General features: G+C 44.3%; 1 protein-coding gene across 3 annotated transcripts in view; it reads left to right on the forward strand.

Annotated features, from left to right (window-relative positions):
• The window catches only part of npepps (aminopeptidase puromycin sensitive), a 240,975-nt gene that overhangs the window by 174,674 nt on the left and 48,146 nt on the right, over nucleotides 1-18,155 (forward strand). For all 3 annotated transcript variants that reach the window (XR_012102075.1, XM_073071797.1, XM_073071798.1), the window contains exon 18: nucleotides 6,691-6,833. Coding sequence is in view for 2 of the 3 variants with exons in the window: in XM_073071797.1 (XP_072927898.1) it covers nucleotides 6,691-6,833 (143 nt within the window). In the remaining variant the exon portion in view is untranslated. The remainder of the gene's footprint in view (nucleotides 1-6,690; nucleotides 6,834-18,155) is intronic.

Below are 18,155 nucleotides of genomic sequence, written 5' to 3' on the forward strand. Positions count from 1 at the left end.
CTTTCACTTCAGATAAAGATGCAATTTGCATTGGTTATAGATTTTTCAAAACCCTGACTTCAAGGGCTATACTCTTTGATTATGCTAGCTGCTTTACTCCAGCAGCGAGAAGTTGAAGGGGGAGGTTAGATTCTGTGGTGTGCTCAACTGTATCCACAGCTCTGTAACTCTGCCTCAGAAGGCAGTGGAGGTCAATTCTCTGGATGCTTTCAAGAAAGAGTTAGATAGAGCTCTTAAAGATAGCGGAGTCAAGGGATATGGGGAGAAGGCAGGAACGGGGTACTGATTGTGGATGATCAGCCATGATCACAGTGAATGGCGGTGCTGGCTTGAAGGGCGGAATGGCCTACTCCTGCACCTGTTGTCTATTGCTTCTTGCAGTGACTTGCACAACAGTTGCCCTACCAAGCCATTATACCTCCAAACAAGATGTTTGTTATGGTGCATTGAAAAAATTAAGGGTTATTGGGGCATGCCAAATTTCTTTAGCTTCCTGTGGAAGTAGTGTTGTTGGTGAGCTTTCTTGGCCATGGTGTCCACTTGGTTGGACCAGAGCAAACAATTGCTGATGTTAACTCCTAGGAACTTGGAGTTCTCAACACTCTTGATGTAGGCAGGACTTTGTGCACTGCCCCCCCCCCCCACCCCTTTTCCTGAAGTCAATGACCAGCTCTTTTGCTTTGCAAACATTGAGGGAAAGGTTGTTGCCATGACACCATGTCACTAAGCTCTTTATCTCGTTCCTGTGCTCTTGACTTAGCATTATTTGAGATCTGGCCCATCACAGTGGTATCATCTGCAAACTTGTAGAGGGAGCAGTTATGACCAAGCAGTGTGCAGGGAATACAGTAAGAAGCTGAGGACACAGCCTTGTGGAGAACCAGTGTTGAGAATAATCCTGCCTGTCATTACTTGATTGTGGTCTGCTCATACTATTAGTTTTATTTGTCACAGGTACATAAAAGCATCGAAATATACCGTGAAATGCATTTTGTGTCAAACCAAATCAACAAATATCGTGTTGTCATGCTTTTAGCACCAACACAGCATGCCCACAACTCACTAACCCTAACCAGTACATCTTTGAAATGTGGGAGGAAACCAAGTGGAAACCCCTGCAGTCATGGGGCAAAATGTATAAACTTCTTACAGACAACATTGAGAATTGTTGTCACTGGCGCTGCAAAAGCGTTAAGCCAACTACTGCGCTACCAAAAGAAGGAAGTATTTGAGGTCAGTATAGCAGCTGCAGAATCACCTACAGATAGGGCAGGTGGTGAGACAGTTTCATTGTGTTCCTGATTCATGGAATCAACATTCTCAAGATCATGCTGAATGGTCATCCATTTTGACCAGTGATGAGAAAGGCACTGCAGCCTCATTAGCCACCTCAAAACCCACACCACCAGGCTGGCAACAAATCATCCTCCATCCAGAGAGGGTGCTTAAGGAAAGAAATTTTTAAACTAATTAACAGTTATTCTTAACAAGTACAGGCTTGCACATTTTCTGGATTGTTAAATGTAGAGCAAGTGTAGTAACACGAGATTCTGCAGATGTTGGAAATCCAGAGTAACACATGCAAAATGCTGGAGGAACTCAACAGGTCAGACAGCATCTATGTAGAGGAATAAACAGTCGACGCTTCCATCGAGACTCTTCATCAGGACAAATGTCTCAGCCAGAAACGTCGACTGTTTATTACTCTCCATGGTTGCTGCCTGACTGATGAGTTGCTCCAGCATTTTGTGTGTATGTGGCATTTCACTGTATGTTTCCATGATTTCCCTCATTTGCAAATTTAACTTGCAAACCAATTTGCAACCAAAGCATTGTAATTTTCCAGAAAATCTCTCAACAATAAAATACTAAACCTATTAGACTTTTATCCAATAATTTGTCCGTCATATAAATAAAGCTGTGCCAAAATAATGGCATTTAATTCAAAGAAACCCTTGTGCGGAGAGGAAATAGAATTTTGCAGAGTATTGCCCAAGAAAGATGATGTTGCAGATGACGTTCCTGGAACTGTCTGCAGTTAATGAATTTGGACAAAAATGTCTCAGAATGACTAGGTCCAAATATTTAGTCTTTTAGTTCTTAAAAGATGCCTCATTAGTGTATTCTTTTGTGTTTTCCTGTGATTTAATGGCTTTAATTAACTGAAACTTGGCAACTCGGCTCACACAGTACTGTTCATACGGCTGACTGTTCATAATAAATATTGTATTACCTCAGGGTTCTGTAGAAAGAATGTACACCAGTAACTTGGTGATTATTGCATTAGACTGGAAGCAGTATGAACTCAGACTTCAGCTTGGCATGTTGTAAACTTGAATTCAATCAATTCAGTAATTTAACAATAAATACCAGAAAACCTTGGCATTAAAAATCATCTGTTTTGCTGTACTCATGAAAAGCTTCATGTCCAGCTAGCTTAGGAAATATAGGGCTGTAATCTCACACTAGAATCAGAATCAGGTTTAATATCACTGGCATATGTCATGAAATTTGTTCTGTGGCAGCAGTACAGTGCAATACATACAATATTCTTTAAATTACAGTAAGAAATGTATACAAACAGTACTGTGCAAGAGACTTGGGCACATATACTGTATATAGCTAGATGTCTTCTGCACAGTACTGCAGTAATTTTATGTATTGCACTGTACTGCTGCCGCAAAAAAAATCAAATATATGTGAGTGATGGTAAACCTGATTCTGATATGTTGTGGACAGAGTAGGAAGGGTGAAGCATGAGTAGAATCGTGGTTGAGAAACAAGGAAGGGAGAGGGGAGGCATCAATAAACCAGCTGTTTGAAATCAAATGACCTTGCCTGGTTTCATAGGTCTGGGTGTGTCTGCCCCCATTCCTGGCACACCTTCTCTGCTACCTGTCCCACACCCCTCCCGCGGTGCTCTGCCCTCACCATTCCCAACATCCTTTGCTCCCGCCAGGTTTACAAACTTGCTCTTTGATCTACATTGACAAATACAGTACTGTGTGAGAGTCTTAGACACCCTAGCTCTATCTATCCATATATATCTATGTATATGTGTGTGTCCCCATCCGGCGGTCTACCAAATCTCTCCATTCGCATCTTCTCTCCTCATCTCTCCCTGGCAAAAGCCCGCAAAACTCCCCTTCCAGATTCACAAGACAGAGCAACAAAATCCTGATTGGCTAACATGCATACCACAGTCCTGTTATCTCCAGACACAACTCAAACATTGCTGCTACAGAGAAACACTTACATCAGCAGTGAACATTACAGAGAAGCCATTACATTAGCCTCAGCAGTGAAACATTACAGAGAAGCCATTACAGCGCGTTACATTCTCCCCCCCCCCCCCCCCCCCCCATTGAATTTAGTCATGTCCTCATGACGTTGAGATAATTCGCCAACCCTTCCTGCAAAACTCAGAGCCCAATCCAGGTGCAAAAGGCAGTAGTATAGCTCCTGAAAACGGTAGAGATCATGCCTTGTTCCCCTGGCACTACATAGGCCAGCCTATCTGGTGGTCTCCTAATTCTCCAAGATCTCCGTTCCTCCTCACCTAATTCTTCAGGCTCAGATACTTCTGGTCTACCTGGCGAGTACTCCCCCGACCTGTCACTCATGCCCCCCTGCAACTCAGAGCCCTCTGTCCCATGTCCAGGCTCCGCTTCCTCTCCTTTAGGGTCCCGCTGTCACCCAGGCTGCCCACAGATTCCCCCCCCCCCCCCCCCACTTCACCTGACTCAGCGGGAAAAGTGTCAGGAGTCTCTTCCTCAATCACTGGGGAGTTAGCGAAAGGCAGCATATACCACACATCCAGGTCCTCATCCTCTGAATCAGTATCCCACTCAAGAGTGGGGGCTGGCCTAACCTTGCCTGTTGGGGGCCCAGTAGTCCCCCCCTTGTTTCCGAAGAGTCCTCTTACTAGGTGTAGGTTCCAAGTCGGGCTCTGGGTCTACCTGCACCACTTGACCCAGGGGCAACAGGTGGTTCCAATGGAGAATCTTGACAGGCCCATTCCCATCCTCTGGTTTCATCTGGAAAAATGGTAGGTTTGGTATCTGACTCTCCACCACATGGGGCATAGCCGCCCAGCGGTCAGCCAACTTATGCTTTCCAGGTAGCTCAAGTTCCTTATGAGGACTCTGTCTCCTGGCAGGAGTTGGGAGAACCTCACCTTTTGATCATACCTTCTCTTATTCCCTTGATTCTGCTGGGCAGCCACGACCCTAGCTAATTCATAAGCCCTTCAGGAATTGGGCTTTTCGCTTTCGGGGGTTCCTTGGTACATTGCTGGGAACGTGTTCCCCCAGAGACACCAGGCCGTTCCCTCACTGGGTCCCAGCGACTCTCTCTGCTGAGGTACCCGGGGGCTCACTCTCCTTCTGGCGTGACACCTGCTGCCAGCAGCCCTCCACATTGTTCACCCCCTTGGGGAATCCGCCCACCCCATCAGCTCCATCATATGGGGGAGTCACACCTGCTGATAACAGCCCACATATCTCTGTTCTCAACCCTGCCACAATCTCCTCTACCGCTCCCTGGGGCAGGCTATCTGTGGTCATTCCACCGCAAGGGACTACTGCCAAGGACTGTACCCTGGTAACAGAGTCCTCCTGCACCTCCGCTGCGTTCTCCTCTTCCCGTACCTCTCTGATCAGCTCAACAAAAGATGGAGGGGGGCGCATCTTACGAGACTGTTGGGAGACCCCAAGCGATCAGGGCACCCCTGGCTATCTGGTCCATTCTTAACTGATCCACCTCAGCCGCCTGAATGACCCCTCTGCGCCGCAAGCAATTTAGCTGCCTCTCTAGCCAAAAAATAAAAGCAGAAAGCTTCTCCCTCTTCTCCCGATGCATGTTCTGAAACCCCACCATGAGCTCCACTGGGCTTCCTGTCGGGCCAAAAGCATTGTCCAGTGCTTTCATGTAATTGACAGCTGTTATTATGGGACACTTTAACCTGACAGCTTTCACAACGTCAGCAGCCTGGCCATTCAAACTTTCAACCAATCTCTGTCGCTTTTCATCATCAGAGCACTGCCACTCATCTAACAACTGAGAGGTCCGCTCCACCCAAGTCTCATACTCCTGCTCCCCTTTAGGGGGCGGGCGTTATTCCAGAGAATAGGCAGAGCCGCAATAGCTGGGACTTTGAATCCGATTTTTCCATTTATTCGCCAGAGAAGTAAGGGTGGATACTACCTCAGAATTCTCACTCTTCACCGGGGGACGTGGACTAATTAGACATTCCAAATCCGACCACTCTTTCCCCTCGTTCCTCAGAAACGAGAGAACCCTGTCTTTGAAATCTCTGCCCCCGGCTACCGCTACGTCAGCACTGGTCTGCATTAAAACGAGAGCTGCGCCAGCCATTTTATCAAACCTCCACTCACAATCGCAACTTTAACAGTACTTAACAGTGGAATTAACAATTCATCCGGAGTACAAATATCTGCCCCACTGGTTCATTTCTCAGGGTAATCACACAGCTTCCAACAGAATCAATCCCGAATATAGCCCCCACATTTGTAACTCTCGCTACGGCTAGTGACTTAATATAGGGGGTGATAACCCCTGGCCCAGTCAAACTTAAGAAATCTCGCTTGGGTGGATGCTGCGCGATGTGTCCCCTGTTACAAATCAGTACCCCGAAATAACAAACAGTACACAATATGCGATTAAACAATTAAGCTTTATAATTCTTACTTTGACTATATGGTTAGTAAAGAAACGAGGGAAAAAAGAAAAAAAAGGGCCCAATCTTATTTTCAGTCTGTTGCGCAAAATTGGAGCTCACTGATAAGTCGACCATTCACCATCGGCCTCCTCCGATTGTCACTGTCCTTCGGACCCTCGCTCTGAGTCCAATCCGTCCGGCGGTCTACCAAATCTCTCCATTCGTCTTCTCTCCTCACCTCTCCCCAGCAAAAGCCCGCAAAACTCCCCTTCCAGATTCACAAGACAGAGCAACAAAATCCTGATTGGCTAACATCCTGTTAACAGTCTTGTTATCTCCAGTCATAACTGAAACATTGCTGCTACAGAGAAACCATTACCTCAGCAGTGAACATTACAGAGAAGCCATTACAGCGCACGTGTGTGTGTGTGTATATATATATATATATATCTAAGTCTTTTGCTCGGTACTGTATAAATTAAGTACTCCCAAAAAAAACAGCAAAATAGGTAGTATTCATGGGTTGGTTTAATGTCTGCAAAGTGTGTCTCTTCAGGGTCCTGAACCTCCTCCCTGGTGGTAGCAATGAAAAAAGGGCATGTCCTTGGTGATGGGGGTTCTTAGTGATGGATGTTGCCTATTTGAGACCTAAAAGCTAGCCTAAACCAAAATCTCATGTTCAGGGTCATTGTCATTAAAACATAAACATGTATACAGCTAAACAAAACATCATTCCTCCGGGGTCAATGTGCAAAATACAGTAGATATAGTCACCCACAGCACATACGGTCACAAGTCACTGAATGGCGTGGCCTGAGTGGAAATTGCTGCCCTGTCAGATGGCAGGCACCTTGTAGAATAAATATCAAAGTTAAATTCTTCAACATGCCCTCTTCTACATAAAAGCTGCATTTTGGTCACACTTCCTCTGTCTGCATTATGTATCTTCTGTGGCATTTCAATTGAATTTAAACCAATACTGAGTGTCTCTTCTCTTGAATGTGTCCCAGGTCATCTAGATGCACTCTTGAGAGGGTTGGTCCTGGGAAAGTTGGGAAAAGCTGGACATCTACCAACAATAGAGGAAGCAAGACGCAGGTTTAAGGATCACGTTGAAGGAAGGCAGGCTCTCTCTGCTGATCTACGAAGCCCTGTAAGTTTGCGTTGAGTTGCTTTTATGTAGCTTTATTTCAGGGGGAGAAGATTATGACAACAGAGGAACCACTTGACAAAAACTCTTTCTGATATTTGGTTCTTGAATATGTTCTGTCCTGTCATCAATTCAATCATTATTGTGATCAAGTTTGATTCCCTGATGTTTCCTTTTCCATGCAGGCTTCTGAATTTAAGGTTCTGCCTGATATTTGGTTTCTGTTTCAATGTGATTTTTAGGCTCCTGTTTCCAAATTTAACACTTAGGGGCTGAATAATAGGTAAAGATCTGTTGAACGTGATGCCTCCAGAATAAATTGGAGAACCAAAATCTATATTAACGAGGAAGGAAAAAAAGTTCAAAGTACAATAGTGTGCAGGCATCCTAGGCACGCTATATTTTTAATATGCTTTTAAATGGTATGGTCTCCATAGACCTTGATCTCAGCGTCGAGGCTGTCTGGGATTACCTGGAGAGCAGCCAGAGTCTGAAGAAGAAATGTGGCAAGTTCTCCAAGATGCTCAGAACAACCTACCAGCTGACTTTCTTACAAAACTGCATAACAGTGTACCTGAGAGAATTGATGCAGTTTTAAAGGCAAAGGGTGGTCACACCAGATATTGATTTGATTTAGTTTTTTTTTACTGTTTACTGTTCTTAGTGAATTTTCTGATATTTAGAATCTTTTAATTCCATTATTTTTGAAAGCATGTTTGCTTTACAGGATATTTTATATATGCCTAAGACTTTTGCCCAGTACTGTTAATTTATTGTCAAAGTACATATACGTCAGCATATACTACACTGAGATTTATTTCCTTGTGGGCATTCAAAGCAAAAGAATCACAATAAATTAAATTAAATACCATGCACAAGAGGAACAAACAACCAACATAATGGAAGGCACACCCCTCCAGCTATACTGAGGAGTAGGCAGATATTCACAGCTGTGGTGTACAGTATGTTGCTAGTTATTTAAGAAAGAAGAGGAATAAAAGAAAGTAATTTAATATGTCAGCACTTGGTGGAAAGGCCCCATGAGTCCTCCAGTATGGTAATATTTCATTGTAGTGGAACAATGAAATCAGGATTTAATCATAAGATAATGTAGGAACCTCCTGTTAATGTAGCTCAGCTGCATCAGCACTGATGGGAAAGTCCTTCTGTGGCCACGATTGTACTACCGAATGCTAGATGAGACAGTATATGTTACCCTGCCTTCCAGCATCCAGTATGTAGTGAACAGAGCGCACAATATCATTCTGAATTCTACTCAAACTGATTTGGCAACACGCACAAAATGCTGGAGGAACTCAAAGTCAGGCAGCATCTATGGAGAGGAATAAACAGTCAACGTTTTTGGGTCCTCATGAAGGGTCTCAGCCTGAAACAATGACCATTTATTCCTCTCCATCGATACTGCCTGACCTGCTGAGTTCCTCCAGCATTTTGTTTGAACTTATTTACTGCCCATTACATCACTGTCATTTAGGGCAGCAATTAAGGTAATCCATCTCTGTCCTTGGCTGTCTTCTCTATTGTGCTCCAGATGTAGTTCAAGGATCCTCATTTCTGCTCTACAGTATAGCGCCAAGTTGTTGTCTTTGGTCTCCTGCATTTCCTCTGCCCTTCAGGGGTCCGATGAAGTGCTGTCTTAATGATGGAGTTGGCCTCTCTTCTCATCACGTGTCCAATCAATCTCCAATATTTCCTCATGATGATTGTGGCCATGATCTACACTGAAGGAGTACGGCATGATTAGAGATCTTTCTCGGCCGGAGAATTTGGAGTGTGGAATGACAACAGCTTGGCAAGGTCGCTGTCTGTCATGAGCCAGCATTCTGACCTGTAGAAGAGTGTGGACAGAACACAGCTATGGTACAGCTTCACCTTGGTGTGGATGCTGTACTCTGTGTTGCTCTGGATCTCCAGCATCTGCAGAACCTCGTGTTTCTGAAACTTACTTTGGCAGATACGTTACCTATTGCTGTTTGTTCCTTCCCAGACAACAGGGCCAACTCTGCAAAAATCAAGGTGCTTTCAGTGTACTCTTATGCCATCTCAGTTCACCTACCCATCTTTGTTGCAGTTTCTTAATTTCACAATAGGTTTTAGAAATTCTGTAATCAGGTGGACATATCTATCCAAGCATTGCATGCCATCTTCCTTAAATAATGGCTGTGTGATTTTAAAATTGACTGCTCAGTTTATATTTGACAATGTTTTAGTTACCAAATGAAGGTTAGTGGAGTCTGTAATTCAGTTAGAAAATTGCATGAGGCAGCACTAAAAATGCTCAAGTCAAGTAGCATTTTATTTTTATTTATTGAGGTACAGTGTGGAATAGACCCCCCTTCGAGCCACGCTACTCAATCCAGCAATCCCCTGATTTAATCCTAGCATAACCACAGGACAATTTATAATTGTCAATTAAATTACCAACTTCAGACTGTGGGAGAAAACCGGAGTATCCAGAGAAAACCCACACAGTTACAGGGAGAATGTACAAACTCTTTACAGACAGCGGTAGGAATTAAACCCTGGTCACCTCTACTGTAAAGCGTTGTGCTGACCACTACACTACCGTGCCGCATCTGCGGAGAAAACTGGATGTGTCTTGGGTACAGAACAAGGAGCATGAAACAGTGCAGGAATAGGCCTTTTAGCCCATAGGTCTGTGCTCACCATGATTCCAATCCAAGCTATCCCACCTTCCTGCAAGTGGTCCTCTTTTCCTCCATTTCTTTCCTGTTATGTGATTGTCAAAATGCTGTGATCGTACCTGCTTCCACCACTCACCCTGGAATCACATTTCAGGCACCTACCACATTTTCTTGCCCCATAAATCTCCTTTAAGCTTCCTCCCCTCACCTTAAAGCTTTACTCTCTAGTATTTCAATCCTGAGAAAAAAAGACTCTTGACTATCTACCCTATCTTTGCCTTTCATGATCTTAAAACTTCTGTCAAGTCACCCTATGATTCCAAGATTCCAATGAAAACAAGATGAGTTTATCCAACTTATCCTTGTTACTGCTTTTGAATCCAGTCAACATGCTGACACATCTCTTTTGCACCCTCTTCAAAGCCCCATATCTTTCCTGTACTGTAGTGAGGAGATCTTCACACAGTACTCCAGATTAAGACCTAACCGGAGTCCTATCGAACTGCAACATGACTTCCCAGCTTTTACCCTCGTACCTCAAGTGATGAAAACAAGTATGCCGCATGCTTTCTTTACCATCTAATTTACTTTCCGGGAGCTTATGGACTCGCACCCTGAGATTTCTCTGCACTTCAGTTTCTTTAAGGTTCTTCTCATTTACTGTATACTTTCCCCTTGCCTTTTTACCTCCCACAGCAACTCACTTGTCTAGATTAAACTCTGTCTCCAGTTTCTCTACCCATATTTGCATCTGGTCTATATTCCATTGAATCTTTTGGAAGGAGACAGCGAGGCTTTGAGAGGAAGTGCGGCGGCGGCCATTTTCAAATTGCTTCTCAGATCGGAGTTCTGAGAGGCGGGACTGCGCAGGCGCGTGAAGGAGGGAAGATATAAAAAGAACGCAGCCTTAAGCAGTGGGCAGCTTCGTTTGCGGGCAGCGGAGTGAGCCGGGAGCAGGGTGTAGGGCTTGGTCTCAGAGGGCTTAGGCGGAAGAGGGCACAGTAGGCTTATCTTTTAGTTCTCCTTGTTATTTTCTGTTATTTGGGAAGTATGAGTGTGAGGGCAGCTTGTTGTTCTCGGTGTCGGATGTGGGAGATCCTGGAGTCTCCGAGCCTCCCGGACGTCCACATCTGCGCCAGGTGCGCCGAACTGCAGCTCCTGAGGGACCGAGTTAGGGAACTGGAGCTGCAGCTCGATGACCTTCGCCTGGTCAGGGAGAGTGAGGAGGTGGTAGAGAGGAGTTACAGGCAGGTGGTCACTCCGGAGCCACGGGAGGCAGATAGGTGGGTCACGGTCAGGAAGGGGAAGAGGCAGGTACTAGAGAGTACCCCAGTGGCTGTACCCCTTGACAATAAGTACTCATGTTTGAGTACTGTTGGGGGGGACAGCCTAACTGGAGGAAGTGACAGTGGCCGGGCCTCCGGCACAGAGGACGGCCCTGTAGCTCAGAACGGTAGGGATAGAAGAAAGAGGACCATAGTGATAGGGGACTCGATAGTCAGGGGTTCAGACAGGCGGTTCTGTGGAGGTGATCGGGAGTCCCGGATGGTAGTTTGCCTCCCTGGTGCCAGGGTTCGGGACGTTTCTGATCGCGTCCAAGATATCCTGAAGTGGGAGGGTGAGGAGCCAGAGGTCGTGGTACATGTAGGTACCAATGACATAGGTAGGAAAGGGGAAGAGGTCCTGAAACGAGAGTATAGGGAGTTAGGAAGGCAGTTAAGAAGAAGGACCGCAAAGGTAGTAATCTCGGGATTACTGCCTGTGCCACGTGACCGTGAGAGTAGGAATGGAATTAGGTGGAGGATGAATGCGTGGCTGAGGGTTTGGAGCAAGGGGCAGGGATTCAAGTTTCTGGATCATTGGGACCTCTTATGGGGCAGGCATGACCTGTTCAAGAAGGATGAGTTACACTTGAATCCTGGGGGGACCAATATCCTAGTGGGGAGGTTTGCTAGGGCTACAGGACAGACTTTAAACTAGTAAGATGGGGGGGCGGGAATCAATTTGAGGAAACTATGGGAGAGGAGGTTAGTTCACCAGTAGAGCAAGTAAGTAGACAGTGTGTGAGGGAGGAAAGGCAGGTGATGGAGAAGGGATGCGCTCAGCCCGAAGATGTAGGGGAGAAGAAAGAAAAGGATAATAAATTTGAATGCATTGTTAGGGATGAAAAGAGAGGAGGAGGTGGAGAGTATCTTAAATGTATCTATTTTAATGCTAGGAGCATTGTAAGAAAGGTGGATGAGCTTAAAGCGTGGATTGATACCTGGAATTATGATGTTGTAGCTATTAGTGAAACCTGGTTGCAGGAAGGGTGTGATTGGCAACTAAATATTCCTGGATTTAGTTGCTTCAGGTGTGATAGAGTAGGAGGGGCCAGAGGAGGAGGTGTTGCATTGCTTGTCCGAGAAAATCTTATGGCGGTGCTTTGGAAGGATAGATTAGAGAGCTCCTCTAGGGAGGCTATTTGGGTGGAATTGAGGAATGGGAAAGGTGTAGTAACACTGATAGGAGTGTATTATAGGCCACCTAATGGGGAGCGTGAGTTGGAAGAGCAAATGTGTAAGGAGATAGCAGATATTTGTAGTAAACACAAGGTGGTGATTGTGGGAGATTTTAATTTTCCACACATAGATTGGGAAGCTCATTCTGTAAAAGGGCTGGATGGTTTAGAGTTTGTGAAATGTGTGCAGGATAGTTTTTTGCAACAATACATAGAAGTACCGACTAGAGATGGGGCAGTGTTGGATCTCCTGTTAGGGAATGCGATAGGTCAGCTGACAGATGTATGTGTTGGGGAGCACTTCGGGTCCAGTGATCACAATAGCATTAGCTTCAATATAATTATGGAGAAGGACAGGACTGGACCTAGAGTTGAGATTTTTGATTGGAGAAAGGCTAACTTTGAGGAGATGCGAAGGGATTTAGAGAGAGTGGATTGGGTCAAGTTGTTTTATGGGAAGGATGTAATAAAGAAATGGAGGTCATTTAAGGGTGAAATTATGAGGGTACAGAATCTTTATGTTCCTGTTAGGTTGAAAGGAAAGGTTAAAGGTTTGAAAGCGCCATGGTTTTCAAGGGATATTAGAAACTTGGTTCGAAAAAAGAGGGATTTCTACAATAGATATAGGCAGCATGGAGTAAAGGAATTGCTCGAGGAATATAAAGAATGTAAAAGGAATCTTAAGAAAGAGATTAGAAAAGCTAAAAGAAGATACGAGTTTGGTTTGGCAAATAAGGTGGAAGTAAATCCGAAAGGTTTCTACAGTTATATTAAAAGCAAGAGGATAGTGAGGGATAAAATTGGTCCCTTAGAGAATCAGGGTGGTCAGCTATGTGTGGAGCCGAGGGAAATGGGAGAGATTTTGAACGATTTCTTCTCTTCGGTATTCACCAAGGAGAAGGATATTGAATTGTGTAAGGTGTGGGAAACAAGTAAGGAAGTTATGGAACCTATGACAATTAAAGAGGTGGAAGTACTGGCGCTTTTAAGAAATTTAAAAGTGGATAAATCTCCGGGTCCTGACCGGATATTCCCCAGGACCTTGAGGGAAGCTTGTGTAGAGATAGCAGGAGCTCTGACGGAGATCTTTCAGATGTCATTAGAAACGGGGATTGTGCCAGAGGATTGGCGTATTGTTCATGTGGTTCCATTGTTTAAAAAGGGTTCTAGAAGTAAGCCTGGCAATTATAGACCTGTCAGTTTGACATCAGTGGTGGGTAAATTAATGGAAAGTATTCTTAGAGATAGTATTTATAATTATCTGGATAGACAGGATCTGATTAGGAGTAGCCAGCATGGATTTGTGCGTGGAAGGTCATGTTTGACAGACCTTATTGAATTTTTTGAAGAAGTTACGAGGAATGTTGACGAGGGTAAGGCAGTGGATGTAGTCTATATGGACTTCAGCAAGGCCTTTGACAAAGTTCCACATGGAAGGTTAGTTAAGAAGGTTCAGTCGTTAAGTATTAATGCTGGAGTAATAAAATGGATTCAACAGTGGCTAGATGGGAGATGCCAGAGAGTAGTGGTGGATAATTGTTTATCGGGATGGAGGCCGGTGACTAGCGGGGTGCCTCAGGGATCTGTTTTGGGCCCAATGTTGTTTGTAATATACATAAATGATCTGGATGATGGGGTGGTAAATTGGATTAGTAAGTATGCCGATGATACTAAGGTAGGAGGTGTTGTGGATAATGAGGTGGGTTTTCAAAGCTTGCAGGGAGATTTATGCCGGTTAGAAGAATGGGCTGAATGTTGGCAGATGGAGTTTAATGCTGAGAAGTGTGAGGTTCTACATTTTGGCAGGAATAATCCAAATAGAACATACAGGGTAAATGGTAGGGCATTGAGGAATGCAGTGGAACAGAGAGATCTAGGAATAACAGTGCATAGTTCCCTGAAGGTGGAGTCTCATGTAGATAGGGTGGTGAAGAAGGCTTTTGGAACGCTGGCCTTTATAAATCAGAGCATTGAGTACAGAAGTTGGGATGTAATGTTAAAATTGTACAAGGCATTGGTAAGGCCAAATTTGGAATATTGTGTACAGTTCTGGTCACCGAATTATAGGAAAGATATCAATAAATTAGAGAGAGTGCAGAGACGATTTACTAGGATGTTACCTGGGTTTCAGCACTTAAGTTACAGAGAAAGGTTGAACAAGTTAGGTCTCTATTCATTGGAGCGTAGAAGGTTGAGGGGGGATTTGATCGAGGTATTTAAAATGTTGAGAGGGATAGATAGAGTTGACGTGAATAGGCTGTTTCCATTGAGAGTAGGGGAGATTCAAACGACAGGACATGATTTGAGAGTTAGGGGGCAAAAGTTTAAGGGAAACACGAGAGGGTATTTCTTTACTCAAAGAGTGATAGCTGTGTGGAATGAGCTTCCTGTAGAAGTAGTAGAGGCCAGTTCAGTTGTGTCATTTAAGGTAAAATTGGATAGGTATATGGACAGGAAAGGAGTGGAGGGTTATGGGCTGAGTGCGGGTAGGTGGGACTAGGTGAGATTAAGAGTTCGGCACGGACTAGGAGGGCCGAGATGGCCTCTTTCTGTGCTGTGATTGTTATATGATTATATGATTATAATCCTTCACAACCTTACTTACTCTCTACAATTCTAAATTTTCATGTCATCTACAAACTTACCAATTATCACAACATAATTAATCCTATATTTTCATCTAAGTCGTATACAAGAGGCTCCAGCACTGATCCTTGTGGAACGACACTGGTCACAGAGCTCCAGTCAGACTCCACCACTACACTCTGTCTTCTGTGGCCAAGCCAATTTAGAATCTAATCCACCAAATTTCCATGCACAACATATGTCTTTATCTTCTGGATGCAATATTCTGTATTTGGTATAATAGAACAGTGTTGTGTTGTACAGCATAGTACTGATGAGCCAGCAATGCTGTGCCCACCTTTCATCTTGGAGTAAGTTAAGTGTAATGTTTCCCTCCCTCCCTTTTCTCTTTCAGCCATGTGCCTATATAAAAGTCTCTTAAATGTCTCTGATGTATCTGCCTCTGTCACCACCCCAGTAGCATGTTCCATACACGTACAACTCTCTATGTAAAACAAAAACTTCCTCTGACATTGCCCCTAAACTTTCTAACAATCACCGTAAAATTGTGTCTTCTTGTATTAGCCATTTCTGCCCTTGGGACAAAAAAATACCCAAGTATATGGAAGTCATTGTTTCACCTAGCTATGGAAGATGGTGAGTGGTAGGGAGAAAGGGAATGATGATGGTGGATGTTGCTTGTGGTTGACCAAATTGTTGTAGAGGGAATTTCCCTTAAATGCTGAAGTGAGTTAAGATGATGTGTTTGGTGGAAGTGTCCTGTTGGATGTGGTGAGGATGATCTTGTGAATGTTGAGGCTAATAGAGTGAAAGGTGAAGACATTATGAAATCTGTAACTCTGATAAGGAGAGGAAACCATGAGGGCAGGTCGAGTGCATGGAAGCTTGGTAGATTGGATTCTGAATCTGCTTGACCATGGGGTAGCAGTGGAGAGGTGTTATTCTGACTGGAGGTCTGTGACCAGTGGCATTCCACTAGGATTATTTCAGCACATATCACTGAAAGCTTTGTCAGCTACAGTAGAGGAGAAATGGAAGGTTTGCCAGAATCATTGGTATTGGTGATGAAGTTATACCGATCAAAGAGAAGGACTTCAAAAAGAAATAATAAACACAAACAATTCTGCAGATGCTGGAAATCTGGAGCATTTCTGTAGATGCAGCCTGAACTTCTGAGTTCCTCTAGCATTTTGTGTGTTCCTCAAAAAAAAATAGCTTAGTTCCTGGAAATATTTTTATCTTTTATCTACTTTTAGTTGATCATTACGCAAACCAAGTAGATTAATACACTGGAACTGCTGCCATTAAATCATTTTGGCTCACTCTATCCTAGGTTTTCCCTTCTCCCCCACCTTCTCGCCTACTGAAAACTGTTTGCATCTTTCTTTTTCCTCACTCTGACAAAGGGCTGCAGGCAAAAAGCTTCTCCTTCCATGAAAGAGTCCAGTTGATTGAGATAGGATTTTTGAAGTGCCAGTTCAAGCAAGGTGGGCCAAATGGCCTGCTCTACTGTGGGAACATTTAGGACTTCAGTTCAGTATTTCTGTGGAAGTCAATATCAGCTGTGATTTTTACATAAACGCAAGAGATTTTTGCAAATGTTGGAAATCTAGAGAAACACACACAGAATGCTGAAGGAACTCAGCAGGTCAGGTAGCGTCTATGGAAATGAATAAACAGTCGACATTTCAGGCTAAGGTCCTTCTTCAGGACTGGAAAGGACAAGGAAAGAAGCCAGAATAAGAAGGTGGGGGGGGAGGAGGGAAAGAAGTACAAGTTGGCAGGTCTGTTCCCCCCCCCCCCCTTCTCTCTTTTAAAATTTTAAAATTTCTCTCTCTCCCCCCCCCAATCTTTTTCAATTCTCCATTCCCCTCTTATCCCTTCCCTCCTCCTCATCTGTCCATCACCTCCCTCTTATCATCTTGTACACCTCTGTCAGGTCACCTCTGTGCTGTAGCTATTAATGCTAAAATCTATTCCTATGGCAAGTAGTTGAGGATGGGAGGAAGTTTCATTCTTGCCCCGTGTAAAGGAAATCTGGACTAGGAAAACAAAAAAAATAAACTATTAACTTTGAGTTTTTGGAGGGTTTAAGGGAGATTAGTTGACCAGAATGGTATGTGAGGTTGAGCTATTTTTATTCAAAGTTCAGTAATTTATTATCAGAGTGTGTATACCATGTTCTATAATTTGTTGTACAAATTATAGTGGTGAAACTTCTGTGTAGAATAATAAAACCAGGCTACTCAAATGAAAGGGTTCAGATATGGTAAACTAAGAGTAATGCTGACTTTCAAGTGTTTTAACCACAACTTATGATTAATAGAATGTCGTGTGTGGGCAGCAGTAGTCAGTATAACTGCTACTGGTAATGTACTCGAATAGAGGAATAATTGATTCAGAGTTGTTTAAAATGGCAAATAATACACAGTTTAAAATCCATTTAATCTATACTATTATACAGTGGATTTCAGTTAATTGGACCATCGGTTAATCGGGGCAGCTGCTTATTTGGGGCAACTCTTAAGGAATAAAAGCTAATTGACAAAATAGTTACGTTCGGATGCTGTTCATAAACTTTAGTTCAGCATTCAACGCAATCATCCCTCAGAAACTGATTGGAAAGCTGAGCCTACTGGGCCTGAACACCTCCCTCTGCAACTGGATCCTAGACTTCCTGACTGGGAGATCTCAGTCAGTCCGGATCGGGAGCAGCATCTCCAACACCATCACACTGAGCACGGGGCTCCCCAGGGCTGTGTGCTCAGTCCACTGCTGTTCACTCTGCTGACCCATGACTGTGCTGCAACACACAGCTCGAACCACATCATCAAGTTCGCCGATGACACGACCATGGTGGGTCTCATCAGCAAGAACGACGAGTCAGCTTACTGAGAGGAGGTGCAGCGGCTAACGGACTGGTGCAGAGCCAACAACCTGTCTCTTAATGTGAACAAAACAAAAGAGATGGTTGCTGACTTCAGGAGGGCACGGAGCGACCACTCCCCGCTGAACATTGATGGCTCCTCGGTAGAGATTGTAAAGAGCACCAAGTGTCTTGGTGTTCACCTGACGGAGAATCTCACCTGGTCCCTCAACACCAGCTCCATAGCAAAGAAAGCCCAGCAGCGTCTCTACTTTTTGCGAAGGCTGAGGAAAGTCCATCTCCCACCCCCCCCCCCCCCCCCCCCATCCTCATCACATTCTACAGGGGTTGTATTGAGAGCATCCTGAGCAGCTGCATCACTGCCTGGTTCGGAAATTGCACCATCTCGGATCACAAGACCCTGCAGCGGATAGTGAGGTCAGCTGAGAAGATCATTGGGGTCTCTCTTCCCGCCATCACGGACATTTACACTACACGCTGCATCCACAAAAGAAACAGCATTATGAAGGACCCCATGCACCCCTCATACAAACTCTCCTCCCTCATGCCGTCTGGGAAAAGGCACCAAAGCATTCGGGCTCTCACGACCAGACTATATAACAGTTTCTTCCCCCAAGCTATCAAACTCCTCAGTACCTGAAGCCTGGACTGACACCTTGCCCTACTGTCCTGTTTATTATTTATTG

Source organism: Hemitrygon akajei, chromosome 18 (assembly GCF_048418815.1).
Source record: "Hemitrygon akajei chromosome 18, sHemAka1.3, whole genome shotgun sequence".
Lineage (NCBI taxonomy): Eukaryota > Metazoa > Chordata > Chondrichthyes > Myliobatiformes > Dasyatidae > Hemitrygon > Hemitrygon akajei.